General features: G+C 35.2%; 1 protein-coding gene across 3 annotated transcripts in view; it reads left to right on the forward strand.

Moving 5' to 3' along the window:
- The window catches only part of SNX2 (sorting nexin 2), a 31,793-nt gene extending 13,257 nt beyond the window's left edge, over positions 1–18,536 (forward strand). For all 3 annotated transcript variants that reach the window (XM_086869053.1, XM_086869055.1, XM_086869054.1), the window contains 13 exons: positions 2,569–2,732; positions 3,938–4,004; positions 4,212–4,255; positions 4,341–4,482; positions 7,703–7,781; positions 8,985–9,060; positions 10,322–10,435; positions 10,663–10,756; positions 13,083–13,288; positions 14,302–14,445; positions 17,000–17,080; positions 17,188–17,259; positions 18,048–18,536. In XM_086869053.1, coding sequence (XP_086725179.1) covers positions 2,569–2,732; positions 3,938–4,004; positions 4,212–4,255; positions 4,341–4,482; positions 7,703–7,781; positions 8,985–9,060; positions 10,322–10,435; positions 10,663–10,756; positions 13,083–13,288; positions 14,302–14,445; positions 17,000–17,080; positions 17,188–17,259; positions 18,048–18,098 — 1,334 coding nt within the window. In that variant the 3' untranslated portion in view covers positions 18,099–18,536. The remainder of the gene's footprint in view (positions 1–2,568; positions 2,733–3,937; positions 4,005–4,211; positions 4,256–4,340; positions 4,483–7,702; positions 7,782–8,984; positions 9,061–10,321; positions 10,436–10,662; positions 10,757–13,082; positions 13,289–14,301; positions 14,446–16,999; positions 17,081–17,187; positions 17,260–18,047) is intronic.
- Positions 18,537–19,588: the final 1,052 nt, after the last annotated feature.

The following is a 19,588-nucleotide window of genomic DNA, read 5'->3' on the forward strand; positions in this document are numbered from 1 at the left end:
GCATAAATTCTCTTTTCTTCCTAAAATAGCTGACTTACTGCTATCAAACAAACAGCTACTATTTTCTCTGGTAAGTTCCTTCAGGGAAATAAAAAAGAAATGCCAGGCAGCAGCTTTAAAAATTTGCTAATCCTGTTTGGAATTCATTTGATACACAAACTAGGTCACATTATGATACTAATGAGTATGCAGATACAAGTCTGAAATAGAGGAGGCCTAAAGAAGTATGCTTCAGTTTCATCTGATGGCAGCGCTGCTTTCTTACATTAAATTCACAGTTTTTTCATGAAGTTATGCTTTATGAAAAATAGGAGGATTTTGTTCTCAGCTAATGAAAGTGAGAAATCTGTGTACTTGTTTAGTGACTTGTTTTATAAACGTGTCTAAAATTTGAAGATATAGAGAAGTATATAGTGGTGTTTAATTGTTTGTTTCTTGAATGTGCTGGAATATAGCTAGTGATAGAAGAAAGAAAGAACTGAAGTGCAATTGCTTTATTTCATATATATTTTATATTTTACATTTCACCATGTATATAGTATACTGTGTTGCATATGTATGTGCATATTTTTGTATGAAATGTTTCTGTGAAATATTCATTTGTACAACATATATGTTGAATGCTGTTAACCACTAAAGGAGAGAAACTGCCTCTTGTTGAAATGTTGCTCTTCTGACAATCTTAAAGCTCTTTCACAACTGCTTTAGTATGACTTCCCACCTGATCTTAGGTTTTGAATTAAAATTCCATATTAGTTTAACACTCAGTGTCCTTCCTGTGGCATTTGAGGAAAGGAAGCATTAGCAGATGCTTATGTTCTTTAAGATTTAGTAGTGAGAATAAAGCAATGCTGTGAAAATAATTATTTTCAAAGAAAGGCTGTAGAATCTTCTTTCATATTAAAAATGGAGAATATTTAATTTTAACTTTATTTTGAAAATATTATGAAAAACCTGTCATTTGAAATTAGGAAAAGCAGTGCCAGTGGACTGGGGGAATTGATCATTCCCCTTGGCTCAGCCCTGCTGAAGCCACACCTGAAGTGCTGAGTCCAGGTCTGAGCTATCCAATGCAAGGGAGACATGAACAGTTGGAAGTTACTCCAATGCAGGGCCATGAAAATGATTGAGACTGTAAAGTGTACAGCATAAGAGATAAGAAAGCCTAGTGCTGTTCATCCTGGAGTAGAGGCTTGGGGTGGGGAGGATCCTATAGGGTGTATAAATACTGTAGGGTAGTGAATGGAGAAGAGGGAGCCTGACTTCTCAGTAGTGCTCACAGACAGAACAGGAGGCAATGGCTACACACTGAAAACCAGATCATATATAAGAGAAATCTTATGTTTTTGTTTGTCTTTGGTGGGGGTGAGGGTGTGATTTTGGCTTTTGGGGTTTTCTTGTTGGTAAGGGTGGTCAAGCACTGGCACAGGTTATCCAAGGAAGAGGTGGATTCTCCTCTTTTGAGATGCTCAAAATTCATCTGGATGTGGTCCAGTTTAGCCTGCTCTAGCTAGAGTTCTGCTTGAACAGAGAGGTTAGATTAGATGATTTCAAAAGTCCTTTCCAAACTCAGAAATTATGTGATATGCTCCAAAATAAAACAACGACAGAAAACTTTGCTAGCCTCAAGCCAGAATGAATATCTTCTTTGGTGTAGTGAATTTTTACCTGTTTGATAATTACTACCCACAGAAGTCCAGTTTGTGAATGGACTTGAGGTTTATTGGAAAGTCAATTTTGGTATCAAATGATATCAAATGGTATTAATTTTGGTATCAAATGGTTCTATGGTCCATGTTCTCTTCTAAGAAACTAATTCTTGAAAATGCATGTCTAGTGAGAACACAGTAATGTTCATTTATTTGAGCTGGAACAGGAATTCTTGTATATGCAAGAAATGTGTAGTTTGCCAGAGTTCAAAACCAGTTACTGAGATTTGTAGACCAGGGGTTTACATTGTCTTTAAAGGCAGCTGAACTGTCCACAGTTTAAAAGACATAGTCAGTTTCTAGAGAGCTGTTTTAAGCCCCAGAGAGTGGAGATAAAAACTATAGATAATCTTAATGTCTCACCTGCTAATATTGCTACTTTACAGTTTGTGGGGTATTTGGCAGGAGTGGGGGTGTATTAGTGGTTTGTAACTTTGTTAAATGACTTAGTCTGCTTAGCTACTAGCCTGTATGACTAAATCAGCTGTTATTCAGAGTGCAAAACAGGTGATGAAAAAGAGCTGCTTCTCTGGTAAAAGAAATTAATTAGTGTAGACAATATGTCATACAGAAAGAAATGATTTGTGGCTTCTTACTTCTGTAAAACAGAAGTCTTTACTGAACAGTATACAAAAAAAAAAAAAAAAGTCAGTATTGATCTTCATTTAACCCGTTCATTCTGCACTACAAACCCAAATGTCATATCTGGTTTTAGCTATGTACTGAAGAAAGCTATCTTGCACAAATGGGTGCTGTTTATTTTATCATCATTCTTTATTGTGCATGTTTGTTGTCTTTGTGATGTATATCAATCTGTGTTGCACAGAAAATTTGTTGCTAACTCAAAATGTTTATCTAGAAGCAACAGAAGAAGTTTCATTGGACAGTCCAGAGAGGGATCCAATACTTTCACCAGAAACTACTCCAGCAGTCACTCCTGTAACACCTACTGCATTAATAGCTCCCAGAATGGAATCAAAAAGTGTAACAGCTCCAGTGATTTTTGATAGATCCAGAGAAGAGGTATGCTGTAAACTTCTAAACTATGGAAATGTTTCTTTGAATTTTTAAGTTTTATCTTGTTTTAAAATGCCAATGTTAAATTAAAGGCAATGTTAAATGTTGATGCATGGCATTATACCTTGCTGTTTGTTTTGCAAAAGAAGTTCAGTGTGAACTTGATTCATGAAAATACTGTAAGAATTCACTACTGTGCTGATTATGTTCTATTCCCTCAGAATAGATACTTTAAAAATATGTGTATATATAAATAATTATAATATATGTATGTATTAATATATAAGCTGTGAATTTGATACATGAGAAATGTTATTAATGTAAAATAATTGTAGCTAGCATGTTACAGTTTCAACTTGTATTTCTGAAGCTGTTCTTAATGGGGAAATTGAATAAGCAGTTCTTAGCATTATCCTGCATGCTGACAATCAGCTGAGGATATTTGTATTCTTAACATTTCTATTTACATGTGGTGTTTCTATCAAAGCATGGACATTGCTGAATGCTATTCATTCTAGACAGTTCTTACTAGACAGTGAATTTGCAAACAAGACCTACCTGTGACTCAATGATGTCTACTTCCCCAGATACCATCTGTTAGCATTTGATTCTGATTTTGCACCTTTCAGCTCTGGTACTGTCCTTTCTGCCATGGAATTTCTTAAGATCTCTCTTTTTATCAAACTTCGGTATAGTACATGAAAGATTATGAAATGCTGGAAGAATAAAAGTCTGACAAGTATCAGAAATTTTTTTCTGTTGCTTTTCCCTTCTCAGGCTCCTCTGCTACAGATACTGTTAATGAAAAGGAATGTCTGTCCTTTGATTAGAGCTACATTGAAGCATTGCAAATGAGAGTTGTTGTGAATCAGTGTCTGCTGGCATTGTAGGTGATAAAATGAATGGACCCCTAAGTCTGCTGTATTGAAAGCTTTTGCAGTAGGGCTTAAAGCCGAAATCACAGGACCATTTAGTTTGGAAAAGACCTTCCGGATCATTGAGTCCAACTGTAAACTTAGCAATACCAAGTCACCACAAGAACTTTTGTTGCAATTACAGTCAATATTAGCAACTATATTAACATTGGAGACAGGAAATGTTTCATAATTACACAAACATACTGACCTTTTCTCCTCTATATCCTTATCCTTGTACCCATACATAACATGGATGTCCATTACGTTGTTAAATGTGGTATGTTTTTCTCCTAGATTGAAGAGGAAGCAAATGGAGATTTGTTTGATATAGAAATCAATGTATCAGACCCAGAGAAAGTTGGTAAGTTCCTTGAGCTAGAAATTCAGATGGCAGACTGTCTTATTCCTTGAAGACCATGCTTAGATTTTAGCTTGATTTCCTCTTTAGTTTCCCTTTGACAATTTTTAGTATCTAAATGAGAATCTATTTAATTTATATTTTGGACTTAAAAGTATATGGCAGGATTACACTACCTTCCCTGGCATAAGTATTTTACTTCTCTTACAGGAGATGGCATGAATGCTTATATGGCATACAGAGTAACAACAAAGGTAGGTAGTGGAACAAAAATTTGTGACTACTTTGTATTGTAGCTGAGATGGATCAGTAATTCACAACGATTTTATTTTTTTTAAGACGTCACTTTCAATATTCCACAAAAATGAATTCTCTGTTAAAAGAAGATTCAGTGATTTTCTTGGCCTGCACAGCAAATTAGCAACAAAATACATGCATATTGGTTATATTGTGCCTCCAGCTCCAGAAAAAAGTATTGTAGGTAAGTGCAGTTTCAATAAGGTGACACTTAAGTATTGAATAGAAATTACTCTTCTGCATAAATACTGCTTGCTTCTTCTCAGGTGATCCAAATATTATTCATGTTCTATATTTTAGAAAAGTTCATGTTAAATTGGAAAGATATGTAACAACCTCTTCCTAACTCAGCCTAGTGTTGATAATGAGGATATCTCTTAGTGCATGGCCTTGTGTTTCTTATCTATGAGACTTTTTTTGTTGTTGCTCTTCAAGAGCTGATTAGTCTAACAAAACAAGGATGTTGAAAGAAAGTTTATTTTTACGTTGAGCTGTTACCAATTGCCTGCAAAATATAGAGCTTCATACATACTCCAGGTCTGATACTTCTGTTTGTTTCTTTTGATCATGGTTGAATGCAAAGCCTCATAAATTTTGCAAGGCTTTTATGCAAAAAACGACTTTTGACTTGAATTCCTTAAAGGATCAGATCCTTTCTCCGTGAGCTAAGAAGCATGCCTGAGGCATTAAAACAACTTAAATTTTGTGATCTCTAAGTAGGAGAGGTTCTTTCAAAATAGGTAAATATTTAAAACAGTAAAACCTGTTAAAGACTTCTGTCTTACTCATATAAATAAATGACTTGAATTTAGGATGTTGTTTGATGTGTAGGCAATGGCAGGACTTCTTTTCAGTATTTTAGTCTGTAAAGAAAATCAAAGCAGCAGCTTTTCATGTAAGTTTTTCATGTAGGAGTAGGCAGACTGAATAGATGTAGGCAGCAGAAGGCTTGGAAAATTCATTATTTTACTCAAGAAAAAAAAGAACTCTGTTTTTTAAGCCTGTGAGACTAAAAATTTGACTCGAATCTTTGTTTAGTTCTTGAAATTTATGGGTAATTCTGTAATAATCAGTTTTTCCTATAACAAAAATAAGTCTAATTCCAAATGCTATCAGGGTTTATGAAAATGGAATGAGGCTTCTGATCATGTCCTTTGGATTATACAACATTAAGGCATTTGTGACAGTGTGTGTTTACTTGAAAATGTAGTGCTTGCATCACAGTCAAGTTCAGCTTAGACTGGATTTCAGCTACCACTTGAACAAACCCAGCATAAAAGTTTACACACCTGGAAGACAGTAAAATGGTGGGACTTACTGCAGTGCAAGCAAGCACTGGCTGGCACTTCAAAGCCTTGTGTAGAGACTTTATGCTGCAGGTAGGTTGGGAAAACTCAGACTGTGTAGAATATTTTCAAACAAGCATGACACTCCCTGTTTAAAGTTGAACCTCACAGGTGTTAATTCTGTTTAAGAGCGTGTAGTCAGTACATTTCCAGTTCTGGAGAAAAGAAGGAATTGATTCTAGTCTGTTTTGAAATAATGCATCTTAAAGCAGAGAGCTTACAAAACAGCTGAAAGTAAGATGACATACTCTTAATATTACGCATGTTGATGTTTAAAGTCTTAATACGTAATGTCATACATTCAGTGTTATGCATTGTGTGTTGTAAAACAGTCCTGGTCTGTTCATTCTGTTACACTGTTGGTAACACCTGGAGTTTTAAACTACAGTTTTACTGTGTTGATGAGTGGTAGGGGCTGGAATTTTAGATGTTAGCCACAAATTCAAGTCCATCAATTACTGACTGTGGAACAAGAGGATAGAGTCAATTTTGAGCTGGAGTTGGTTATTCATTAAGGTACCTCACTATTTACATTAGTGTGTTTGAAAAATCACATTTTCCTTTTTAAAGAAAATAATCTGTTATGTCACAGATCTTTTCCTGTAAAGGGTTAGAGGAGTGCTTGGTCTACAGAAACAGTCTTTGCACTTTCATTTAAATAGGTGTATATTAGCAGAGAAAGAAATCTGGCAAGATATTTAAAAATAACTGTCATTATTACAGGGTAAGAATTCCTAATATATGTCATTTGTTTGTGTATTCAGTTTTTCCCTATGAACTTCTGTTCAAAGTTCAGCTATGAAGGCTCTTTTGTATTAAGCCACAGGATATCCTCCTTTCTACAGTAAAATATTATTATATAGTAATACTGTAATGTAAAAAGGTGAGGCATGTGAATTACCTCAACTTCCCTTGAATACTTTAATCTTGTATTTGAAGGCATACTCAATTTTACAGACAAATTTATGGATTTAGTTACATTATGCTGTGAGAATACTTTTGGAGAAAAAAACCTTGTTAGATTTATTTTCAGCATGTTGCAGAGGAGAGAAAAACTAAGGTTTCACTGAGAGGTTAAGAGTTCCTTCTTGTTCCTCTAAGGCTTTGCTGCTTGTTTCCTCTGGGGTTAAACTGTGTGAGACTTCTGAGACCAGAAGGAAGATTGGGGGAGGAACTTAGGGAACTGTTGACCTAGCAGATTGAGTACATAGTCAGAATCTCAAAACTTCAAGCTGAAGAAAAAAGTAATAGATAAGAAATATACTACAGCTAGAAATCAGATGTCCAGACTGCATAATAAAATACCTTCCTGTTTTTTAGGAAATAAGAAGAATTATTTATGTCCAATGTTTCATAGTGTTTTTGATGGGACTCAGTTTGTTGAACTCAGAGTTTAGATCTTTAGCATGAAAAATTTTGACTTCAGTCTGACTGTTTTAGAGTTCTTCTGTTGCTGAGGTTGAATGTATTTCCCATGCCATGACACATCAATGACTGGTTGCCACTATTGTCATGGTCAGAGGAAGCATTGTAAGGCTGCACACATTTTATTCTCCTGATTTTATTCTCCATGCAATTCAGTTAGGAATTTTCAGAACTTGTTAGTTTGAGTTAGTTGATTAAAAACCTATTAGTTTTAGAACTCAAAAGAAAAAATAGTAGAATGAAAATAGTGGTAATAAGCTTACCAGTGAGTAAGCTTACAACCTGAGGACATTTTTGTATTCTGCTTTATATGGCTAACTGTTTTCTTTTTCTGGACAAGAGTTGCCAGTCAGACTCTGATCAGCATTTAGATTGTTTACATAAATGCAAATTAACCTGGTTTTACTTACCTATTAGTCACAATTAATATGTTACAGGAAACTATTTCACAGAGCTACTTCCACAAAACCATGTAGCATGCAGTGTGATTTTTTTGCGTTCCTATGTAGTGTTTTTCATTGTAATTTGATTTAAATATGTAAACTTAGGTGAGTCTTACATTCCAATCACATCAGTTATGTTAATGATATATCTGTGATAAAATAAAATCAATATGATGCTGTTTCCTTCAAGGCATGACCAAGGTTAAAGTAGGCAAAGAAGATTCTTCATCTACTGAATTTGTAGAGAAAAGAAGAGCAGCTCTAGAAAGGTAATGTGTGTATCTAAAATTTATTTAGGCTCAGAATTACTTGTACACTATATGGGTTCTGTAATTACAACACTGGTGATCTGTACCTATATGAATCCTGGAAACTGTATACAACTGTCAAATTTCTGTGTAGAAATTAAATAGTTCCCACTAATAACAGGAAGAGTAGCCCTATTCCTAAAAATGGTTATAGCTAACTTGTTTTGGACCTAAAATTAAGATTGCAGGGGGTCAGTAAGTAAAACTACCATTGCCAGCTTCTGTAGGCATTTTGGGTGGAAGGAATTTAGTCACTTACAACGCTGTATTTGTTCCATAGCAAATCAGCTGTTGGACCAGAAGGTAGGTGAAGAGACCATCAATCACTTCAAAGTAAAATGGGCTTCTGATGATGTGCATTGATGACATTGATGTGACTTGCTGAATTTTGGCATAAGAGATATTGGATCTCTGTCACCCAGCACTGATATACAGCTGATACTGTTCAACTATCTTTGTCAGGAAGGGTTCCATCCCTGGTATACTGCCACGTTAACCTTAACTTGTACTTCATACAGAGTATGGAGCAATGAAAAAAAAGTTAAGCAATTTAATGTGTAAAATAGTTTTACTACAATCCGTACTTTCTTGAGTAAAAAACAGATGAGGATCTGGTAGCCATACCTAATGGAGGGTATTACATCAAATTACACTTGAAGTCTAGGAAGAAGTGCAGAAAAAAAAAGAAGTTGCATTGAATTTTACTTGTGTGTGAGTCTTTTAGAGCTAAATGGATTGAAGGCTGTAGTCTATGCAGCATATAAATAGTTTATATCTAGACCATAATCAAGTTATTTGTCCAAGATTTCCTATAATTCTAAAATAAATCAGCCAGAATTACCTGTGATGAAAAGCCTGTCCATTGCACTGTGCAAAAATGTTTAAATGAGCTAATTTTTTTTTCTGGCATAAATTGGTTAATAAAGGAGTAGGTCTTCACTCAGGTGTTTAAAATAAGAACTATATTATTTTACAACTGTGCAACATATAGATATGGTAGGCCCCACCTTAAGGAGTTTCTGGTGTAAACAAACTGTGTTGTGAAACACTACCCAACCTTTAGTATGCTATGTTGTGGTATGGAGTGCATGCCACTGCATTATGTTCAGTCAGGCATATTAAAACTGTTCTGTTACCTAAAAATTTTAATTTTTAAAATTGTAGGTATCTACAACGAACAGTAAAGCACCCAACCTTGCTACAGGATCCAGATTTGAGACAATTCTTGGAAAGCTCTGAGGTATTTATGTTCTTCTATCTTCTTTCATTTATTTCTAGATATGGTAGCCTACCAAGCAACATATTCACATTGTATTGAGACCGAATCCCCTAAATTAATATGAAATCCAATTGGACTGCGCCCTTCATGGGATAAAATGGCAGAGGCTGCTTAGATAATGGTGTGCCTCAAGCTCTGATAAAACTTAACAGTGGTATTGACAAAAAGCTATTTGCTTTATAGTGACTTCTCAAGCAAGTTGGTCTTTTCAGTTCTGATGTTACTGCTTGTTAAGGAAGATCCAAAATTAAACTGGCTCGGAAGAAGCAGCTCTCTTGCCTCTAGGAGTTCAGCTTGAGGTGTATTGGTAGGATAATGTGAAAATGCTGGCAGTGCTGCTGGCCAGGCTAGTTATTTTGTGAATAACTATTTCAGTTACCTGTACCATTAATCTGGTACCTTTCACAATATTAAATTTGTTGTTAAAGATACATAATATCTCTTTATAAATGTGCATAGTGGTTTCGCTCTAATACTGAACTGTGTTTTGGCTAATGTCAGTATCTTTGTTTTATTAATAAGTCACAGAGGCCTCTCTACTGATAAAAGTATCAATAGATAACTTACAGTAGGTTTGTCAATGCTGCTGACAGACAAAACATCACAAGAAGGGTAAATGGTCTGACATAGGGGCCACCTTGTATAGCATATCCAATCTAGCCTGAATAATATCAATTATATTTAAAGTTTTCTAATGTAACTCTGAGAGTTTCTCAGTGCAGGTACTTCTCAGTACCTAATCAGGTAACATGTTCTCTTGATACTTGAGGTACATTTATAGCCTTATATTGAAAAGCAAAAAGTCATCAACTTTTTATTATCAACATGCACTGCATGTCTTGCATTACAATTAAACATGTAACAGAATTTCCTTTGTCTAATTTGTTGTAAATCTAAGCTTTTCTGTTCCTGTAGTGGCAGTTTGTTCTTTATAGCATATAGGTGGCCATTTAGGACATTTGGCTAGTTCATAACAGCTTTGGACAAGTGGTTTGTTTCTTCCATTTAAATGTAAAGATGTAGAAGAAAAGTAAATAGTCTATATTTTTAAGTTTTCCTCTTGAGAATGTAGAGTAGTAAATGTGAGAAATTAGATTCCACTATATTGAAACACTTTACAGGAGTAAAGAAAACACTATATCCTTTTCTTTCCCCCTTGTGCCCAGTTAAACCTCCATCCTTTTAACCAGTCCCTTTGCCCTTATTTGTCATTCAATTCCAGCTGCCGAGAGCAGTTAACACCCAGGCTCTGAGTGGAGCAGGAATATTGAGGATGGTGAACAAGGCTGCCGACGCTGTCAACAAAATGACAATCAAGATGAATGAATCGGATGCAGTAAGAGCTGATTTTTTGGCTTGAATAATGAGATGAATTAATGAGCCTCAACAATTGCATTTTAAAGCTGTAGAAGTAGAAAATGGGTTATTAATTTCCTTATTGGCTTGAATTCTTAGCTGTATCAGTTGACCACCCTGGAAGTACCTGGATAATTTGCTTCTTTAGAACCAGAAATGTTGTTGGTAATCTAATTTGTAATGTTTGACTCTTTCATCTTTTGTCAGTGGTTTGAAGAAAAACAGCAGCAATTTGAGAATCTGGATCAGCAGCTTAGGAAGCTTCATGCCAGTGTTGAAGCGTTAGTCTGCCACAGAAAAGGTAACTTTTATATGAACCTGAGGAAACAGTGAGGAAACAAGAGCTCAGCATGTCAGAACTTGTAACCAAATTTATTGCACAATGTATTTTAGTGCAAAAATTTTCTAATTGTAACTACTCTAGTGTTTTTTTTACCTGTCTTTAATTTTAAATTCAGCCAGAATATCTCTCATTCTTAGAGTCTTGTCCTGGTTTAGGGCAAATTTGGGAGAAAACCTCCAATGGGGCCCCCTCTAGGAAGCAAACCCACGTGGCCCCTTCCTCCCGCTTCCCCCTCAACCGGTTCAAAAATTATTGTTCAAAAATGAACAATACAAAATCACAAAACCTCTCGCCACTCTGAAGAGATGACAAAATTCAGAGGGTCTCCCTCCTGTGGGTGTTTGCTCTGTTTTCAATCCCTCTGGCACTGGAAAATGCCGCTACCCAGGCTGGGCCCCCGGTAGTCCACGGGTGCAAGCTCCCTGTGCTCCCCCGAGTCCCCAGTCCAGAGCAGGTTCGATTCGTTTCAGAGAAAGGGAAGAAAAGCAGTCCAGGAAGATCTCTCTGCTTTGGCTAGCTGGAAAGCCAAAGCGATCTGTGTCTTGTTGTTTGTCTGTGCTGTAGTCAAAACCCTGTCCTGGAATGTCGGGGGAGCAAGTACAGTCTCTGATAACAGACTCAGTGCTTCTTCTCTACTTATCATTACTCTAAGATGAAGTTTTAAAGGTACAAAACCTATTTCTGGGCTAGGCAGATGAATGGTATACAATTTAACATCACAGTCACTATAATGATATAGCATATTTTTTCCCTTACAGTTTCATTATCACATCCAGCAAGTGATTCTACTACAGTAGACATCCATAAATTTATCTTTAGGTCTCATGGCAAGAGTAATTTCTTTCTGAACAAAAAGTGGCTGCATAAATCCATTTAAACATCTTTTGGTTCAGTATTGCTTTGTTAACTGAGTTTAAGCGCTTATATAGGAATTTCTTATTCTTAATTTAGTCTGCATAATGATATACCCTTAAGCTAGTGTTAAGGTAAACTTTTCTGGAAAGATAAGTAGTCACAGAATATCAGCTTTTTGTTTGCTTGTTTCACATTTAAGCAAAGCCTGTATGTTTATATTGTAATATAAATTACATTTATATAATATACATTTATATCTTCTTTTTGTCAGAGATGGATTTACATCAGATTATTAAAAAAAAGAACATAATAAAAGCCAAAACAAACAAGACAAAACCCCAAACAAATCACAATTTTGAATTTGTAGCTCAAGAAGACCGTATATGTGCTGACAATATTGTATTGTGTTAAAAAAACTGTGTTACCTTTGAGCATTTCCAAAAGTACTTGAAGATGTAATAAGTTTCTCATAATTCTAATCAAGAATTACTCTCTGCAGTAGAATATTTTTAGCAACCTCTCTTCAGGTGTAAGGAGTATTTAAGAAGTGATGGAAAATGGAAATCCTTATTTACTGTTGATTTGACACCTTATAGATTTGAAGAACTGTTGATTCATTGAGTTTTTTCTAAGGGTTGTGTTTAAATTGTAAAGGTTTTAAATATCTAGACAGCTTCCTTCTGCAATCACTTCTGGTGTTATGAAGATTCTGCAGGAACACCAATGTTGCAAGCTAACGTGAAGTAATTTGGACCAAACATTTGATTAAAGATTCTTCGTGGAACTAAAGTTTGTTCAGGATTACATACCGTTTGGGACAATTGCACCAGTATTTGTTAATAAGCTCAAAACTTCACTTTCACTGATGCTGATATATGAGGTGTGGTTGTTTTTTTTGTTTTAAGGCATATCAGAATGTGACTACATTACAGTATGTACACATGAAAGTTACTTAAAGTCATTAAAACAGCCCAACAGAAATAAATTCCACTCATGGGAGTGGTGATTTTGTGCAAGGGTTGGGTTTTTTCCCATGCTGAACTAAATGGAAAAAATGTGCTGTAAACCTGTTGAAATTTTGAACCTCTGAAAATTTGTTGTGTAGTTGACTTGACTTTTGTTTTGTGGGTTTGCATTTTCTTTGAAGTAGGCAATTGGATAATACTGAAGTGACTTCTTTTTTTTCATGTATTTTGCTGGACAGAGTAAGCAGGACATTGACAGGTTGGCAAAGCACTTACTGATTGAGAGTTTTTTTGCACAGGACTCTTTTTCCTAAATGTGGTTTCACTGTGATGCTCTTGTGTAACTTACTGTGATCTTTAGCTTTTTTTCAGTTGTGAAGTTAAACCTCTGCTCCACTGATTTATACTGCAGAGTAATATAACAAATTAACTAAATCATGGTGAATATTATTCCTGTGTTTCAGAGCTTTCAGCCAACACTGCTGCCTTTGCTAAAAGTGCTGCCATGCTAGGTAACTCGGAGGACCACACTGCTCTATCTAGAGCTTTGTCTCAGCTTGCAGAGGTTGAGGAGAAGATAGATCAGTTGCATCAAGAGCAAGCTTTTGCTGATTTCTATGTGTTCTCAGAACTGCTTGGTGACTACATTCGTCTGATTGCTGCAGTAAAAGTGAGTAATACTAGGAAAATTACTGATTTAGTGTTAAAGTCACATTCCTCAGCTTATAGGTTTAGGGTAAATTAATTTGTGCATTTGCCCATGTAACACAATTAAGTTTTTGCCTGATGTTCTAGCAGGGTAAAGTGAAAGCATTTATGAATTACTCCAGTGATAAAAATGTCTGTGATCAAAAATGTGAATGGAGTGGTAAGATCCACTGTGATCTGCTTTGAGCAATACTGATTGTATACAGTATTTGGGGATACTGTACTCTACTGTGTATAAGCATACTGCATCTGTTTATTTCAGATTACTTATCGTTACAGTAAGCATACATAAATGGAAGAACATAATTTGGCATTCTATATTTGGTAGATAGCCAGTAATGTTTTTAAATAAAAAAACACAATTTGCAGATCTACATCTCATTAAAGAAAATGTTCAATTTAAGTGTAAGCTATGCTGCACAGCATGATTAGGTTTAGACATGAAAACAGGTGTCTGTGAATTCTGTCCAGAAATGCCTTTGAACTTGCCAGGTTGTTGTAAGTTATTTTTCTTTTGACTTTGTTTCTCTTTTAATTTTTTTTTTTTATATGTGTACTTTATTTCTGCTGCCTTAGTCTGTTGCTAATATAAACGTGTTGCTGAAAATGCATGTAATCTATATGCATGGTTGCTGGAATCTGCATTTAGAGAACAGTCTGCCTAATAGAGCACTTCATAGTCGTTGTTTTGGTAGTGTTTTGATAAAATGAGGGCCATAAAATTATTTGGAGCACTGAAATGTCTGCTCTGAAAAGGGTTCTTGAATAGCCTGTTATTTGTAGAAGGTATTGAACTGTGCAAGCATGATGTCAAGTGAAATGTGATAGATGGTAGATACACTAAAGTTTCTTTGAGTATTTATTTGAGTATTTATTTGAGTTGTTCTAGCTTTATCCCAGAATTATTTTTTCCTACTGGGAATTTAGATATCTCTAACAATTCTAATCGTTTAATAAGTTTGTCTATTCTCACAGGGTGTGTTTGACCATCGAATGAAATGCTGGCAGAAGTGGCAAGATGCTCAGGTCACTTTACAAAAAAAACGTGAAGCTGAAGCAAAGCTCCAACTTGCCAACAAACCTGATAAATTACAGCAAGCTAAAGATGAGATAAAAGAGGTAATGTTATCAAACATTATTTTGGAGGTCAGATTTTCTGCATTGGCTCATTCATTCTGCATTAATGCTGCTTTATACCATTTTTATTTACAAATCACTTACTTGCTGTTTCCCATATTTACTGAAATTTTTAAGAGGAATTTTCTTAAAACACTTAATGTGTGCAATTTTTACTCACTGTAATATCTGTAAGACAGCTAATACTGTCTCTACAGAGTCTGGGAGATTGGAGGGAGGGAACATGGACAAGTTAATGCTTTTAACTGTTAACAGCTCACTTGGATAGGCATAGGAGCATCTCTTGGTTTCTAAAGCTAAGATGATGGGTAAATCCAGAAAAGACAACTAATAGAGAACTATTCCCATGTTTTGCTTAAATATGCAGCTTTTCTACCCATATATATGTGCATGTATATATGGTGTAATTTCAGTAAAAATAAATCTAACATGTTGAAGTGTCATAATTTATACACTTTTTCTATCATGCTTCACTAAGGAAATTGAAGAGGTAGGACAACTTAATTATTTAACACTAATGCATTCTAAGTATGCTCTAGTGCTCTCCCATTAAATAATGGAAGAACGTTATTGCAGATTTCAAGCTCTTTTGTACAGTTGCTTTGTTTGGCTTCCTCATTGGTCACTAACCACATGCTCCTTTCTTCTTTTTGCCCTTTGGTATATTTCACATACAGTATTGAAATAACTCATTAACTTGATTTTCTTTCCCTTAAAGTCCTTTGTTGTCTGAGGAAACCTACAGTTACTCTTGTGTGACCACATTCTTGTTGATTGCCTCTCCTGATGTCACCCATCCATGCACAATAAATTTCCTGATTACTGGTTGTAGTGGGGAAATAGTGATCCTTTCCCAGTCCCAATATTAAAGTAATTACTTTTTTTCTGAAGGAATTATTTTTCCTGCATTATTGGATAATTAGAGAATGTTTTTAGTAAGCCCACAGATTAAATGTGCCAGTTGAAAGTTCTTACTGCCACTGGAATGTATTCAGAGTTGCTGCATTCAGTAATAGTGGACCCTCTGGCAGAGGAATTGTAAAATGGAAGCCTAAGCAGCTTGAGCATCATCCATGACTTGGTTGTTTCTTGTGGATAAAGGACAAAGGACAGTCCTAGAGATACCCTGTTGAATGAGAAATTTCTCCTCATCAGATACTATAAAATGGCAAACTATTACCCAGTGATAATTCACATAGACCTGAGTTTTGGGCATGATGAAACTGAAATGTTGAACTCATTAGGCCTGTAGAAGCTTTCACAGAAATCTGAGGCACCTCTGGACGGGGTAGAAATGTATGGGCAATCACAATCTATTTTTCCTTAGCTGTGTTTTATACTATTTCAGTTACTGGCTAGCTCTTCAGACTGATTTTCCATGAAGAAGATACTATCATGACTCAGTAAATAGCTTCATTGTGTATATCTAAGAGGGCAGTCAGGAAACTGAACATAAGCATATAAGAATATAAATTTGGAGATGATTAACACAGATGATGTTTATCTCATATCACCGTAGAAACTTGACATTGCATCACAAAATGCTTTTTGTGAGTAAGTAGTGGCACTGGATTGCTGAGAGGAAGATGCTACACTGAAGCATGTTGCTTCCCTGCTGCTTTTTTTCTGATGAAGATAAATGTTACTGAATGTATTTGTTCTCAGTTAATATGTTGAGATGAGCAGATACAATTGGATTTCAAAGAACTGCTAGCCTGCTGTGGGGGCTCTCAGTTAGTATACGCAGCTAGCTTAAATTTAACAGTGCAATAGGTGTGTAAAAACAGCTACAGGGCAGTGTAGATGATGATCATCCCTTCCTGTCTGGGATGCCTTTTTGCAGAAACAGAGGAGAAACAACCTAGTGTCATATGTTACATGAATGCAATGCTCCAAATACGGCAAAACCCCATAAGAAACATCTCTTGCTCTGAATTTTCCTGTAGTGATCTTATCTGCAGTAAGGTTTCCATTCCAGCCTTCTATGAAAACAGTTGCCACTGAAAAAGCAGGCTTGTGCTTTGGAAAGCATATAAGCACTTCCTCAGTAGCTCGTCATTTGCAACTGAAATATGATAGTGATAATCAAGTACCTGACCAGACACAGAGATGAATATTAACTTATCTCTTCTGGAATTAGAAAAGCATGGGGAACTAACTTGAGACTCTTCCAAGCTTGATTGGACAGGTTTAGGTTCCTTTGTATGGAGTTTGTAAAGGGAATAGTAAGTAAAGCCTTTGAGATCAATTTTGTTTTCTAAAGAATATTTTAAGTGCTGTTAATTGTTCTTAATAGCAGTACTAAGATGTTTTTACATTTTATCTACAGATTGCATTGCCTTAAAGATACCTTTGTTGTAACTGATCTGATGACATCCTATAACATAAATTTGAAATTGTTATTGTAAGGTTTTCTTTTAAATAGGCCAAAACAATCAAATAAGTCCTTTTAGCTCTTGACTATCAATGTGCTGAAAAAGTTCAGATACGGGTAGACAACACAAAATCTTACCTCTGTATGTCTTTCCTTTGCCAGTGGGAGACAAAAGTTCAGCAAGGGGAAAAAGATTTTGAACAGATCTCCAAAACCATTCGCAAAGAAGTGGGAAGATTTGAGGCATGTATAATTTTGTCCAAGTAAATGACAGTTCTACTGTAGATAATACTGACATTGCAAGTAAAATTTATTAAGAAGTTAATATGCCATAATTTATTTATTAACAGAAGGAACGAGTGAAAGACTTTAAAACTGTTATTATCGAGTACTTAGAGTCATTAGTGCAAACACAACAGCAGGTAAGATATATTTTAAGCTTTGTACAAGTTAATAAATAATACATTCCATATTAGGTTAGCAGTAAAAAGTTGGGCTTTAAGCACAGGAGTTTCTGAAACATTAAGAGCTACTAATCTCTAGCTAACTAGCTGTATTGGTGAATGACATGATGATTGCTGTTTCCCAGTCCTTGCAGAACTGTAGTTCAGAGAAACAGTGAAGAAGCTCCCTTAGGGATATGGGCAAGCAGTGGGTCTTGTCATCTTCTCAGACTGAATTAATACTTTCACTTAGAGACTGGAGTAAATTTTAATGAGTATGTACTTAGGCTTACTGAAGGGACTTGGATTCTTAAATGTTTATTGTTCTTTTTAAAAAGTATGATTTATTACTGAATATTGGAAAGCATTAAAACAGTTTTTAGTGTCTGAGGAATAGATCTTGTTACTAAAAAAAGTCTGGACTCTTTCTTCTATTCATGGCAGGAATACAGCCTTCCAGCTTTGTTTAATTTAACGAAAACAAAAAAGCTGTATCTTTAGCAGTAAAATTAAGTGATCTTTTAAAAAAGTCTGTAAAATTGTATTCTATAACATTGTATTCAACATGTGGCAATGTATCTATAGCTATAAGCAGATTTGTGTATTCATTACTTGTGTTTTTTCTTGCACTATATAAAAATATTAATGAAATAAGCACCTACATTCTTACTTTGTCTCGTGGAGGCAAGTTTACTGCAAGAAGAGGTAGGTATGCGTTGTGTTTTTCAACATTAGTACTTAATGAGTGATTTTCCCTTCTCTTCAAGCTAATAAAATACTGGGAGGCATTCCTACCTGAAGCCAAAGCCATTGCCTAAAAGAAGAATATTCCAAATGACAAGACACTCTGGATGTTTGTCCTGGATAAAACTAAATTCCATGATGAAATCACTTATAATCATCCAAATAAACCACTATATATTATATGAATTAACATGTGGCTTTTTTTATATACCACAGCATTTTATTAACAAGCTGCATGTCCTGACCCTCTTCAAAGTGGACTGTGGCATGATGTTCTGCAAGACATTGCTGAATTGAACACTGTTGTGTCTTAATACTTGCACTGAAATGTGCACTGCAAGGCCAGAAAGCTGATATTTTTGTTCTCTACAACACATTGTTCCGTAGTATGTTTACCTGATCTTTATGTAACAAATTTAATTGCATTGATTAATGTTCACTTAAACATTCCTGTACAAAATCATGTTTTTGTGATTACAATAATAAAGGGATGTACCTTGTGAAACATTAAACACTCTGGGCTTCTGTCTGTAGATAATTACTGGTGTTCTTAGGAGTACCTTTTAGAACAAATTAAGATGTATCCAGGGCTGACCAAATATTTAGCAATGAGTGCTGGAAAAGGTATTAAGGTATTATCTGTGGTAAACTCTTCTGCTTTTTAATTCTGTATCCCTTCATTACAGGTGTTCTTTTCACTTGAAATTATCACTGCCTTAGCAAAGTCTACTGTGTTAATAGTCATAGGGTCAAAGGAGTGATGTTTGGGCAACAGATAGTTGTAAACTAAAATCTCCTTCAAGTGTTTACAAAGCTTCTGCAGAGTTAAAATCACCTGCATGATCAAATACTGACATTCTACTGGACTGATACATTGCATCAATTGTATTCAGTGGTCTCAGTATACAAAAATAAAAAAAAATCTTGCAGCAAGTCTGGTAATAATTGAGGAGGAAAAGTGGATGATTCAGCTGAGTGCCTCTTAGTTGTAAGAGCTAGCATTCTGTTTGGAGTTTCTTGAGTAGAAAATACATTTGAAGGGACTGGTTCTACCTTTTGCAAGAAATCGGAGCAGGTAAACATTTTTCTGAAATACACAATATTAACATAAGAAATGCTGTCCTGTCATTTTAATGAAATACTGAGCTTGTGGATTAGTATTAATGGATGGTATTAATGTTAACAAATTTTAGGCAAATACTGATCACATAAAAAACCAAGAGAAGTGGTTGCTTTCAGCTAATCATAAGACTGAGGATAAAGCCATGAATTTGTATTGTTTGGGGTCATATATAAAGAAGCCATAAATATAAAGAAGCCATTCTGAACAGAATGGAAACATCCATTCAACTGTAAGGTCATACTCTATTTTTACAACAAAGTTAGTGTAAACTTGACAGATTAGTGTTTGTTTCTCTACATACCTTTCTTGACTCAGTATTTTTAGGAGTTTTCAAGGAAACTAGAACAGAAAAAAACCCATCAAAATTTATCAAGCCTAAATCAAGCTTATTTTTAAATGATCAAACGCTAAAACCTAAAGCTAGTAATACCTTATGCATCA

Source organism: Cyanistes caeruleus, chromosome Z, assembly GCF_971803275.1.
Source record: "Cyanistes caeruleus chromosome Z, bCyaCae1.hap1.1, whole genome shotgun sequence".
NCBI lineage: Eukaryota > Metazoa > Chordata > Aves > Passeriformes > Paridae > Cyanistes > Cyanistes caeruleus.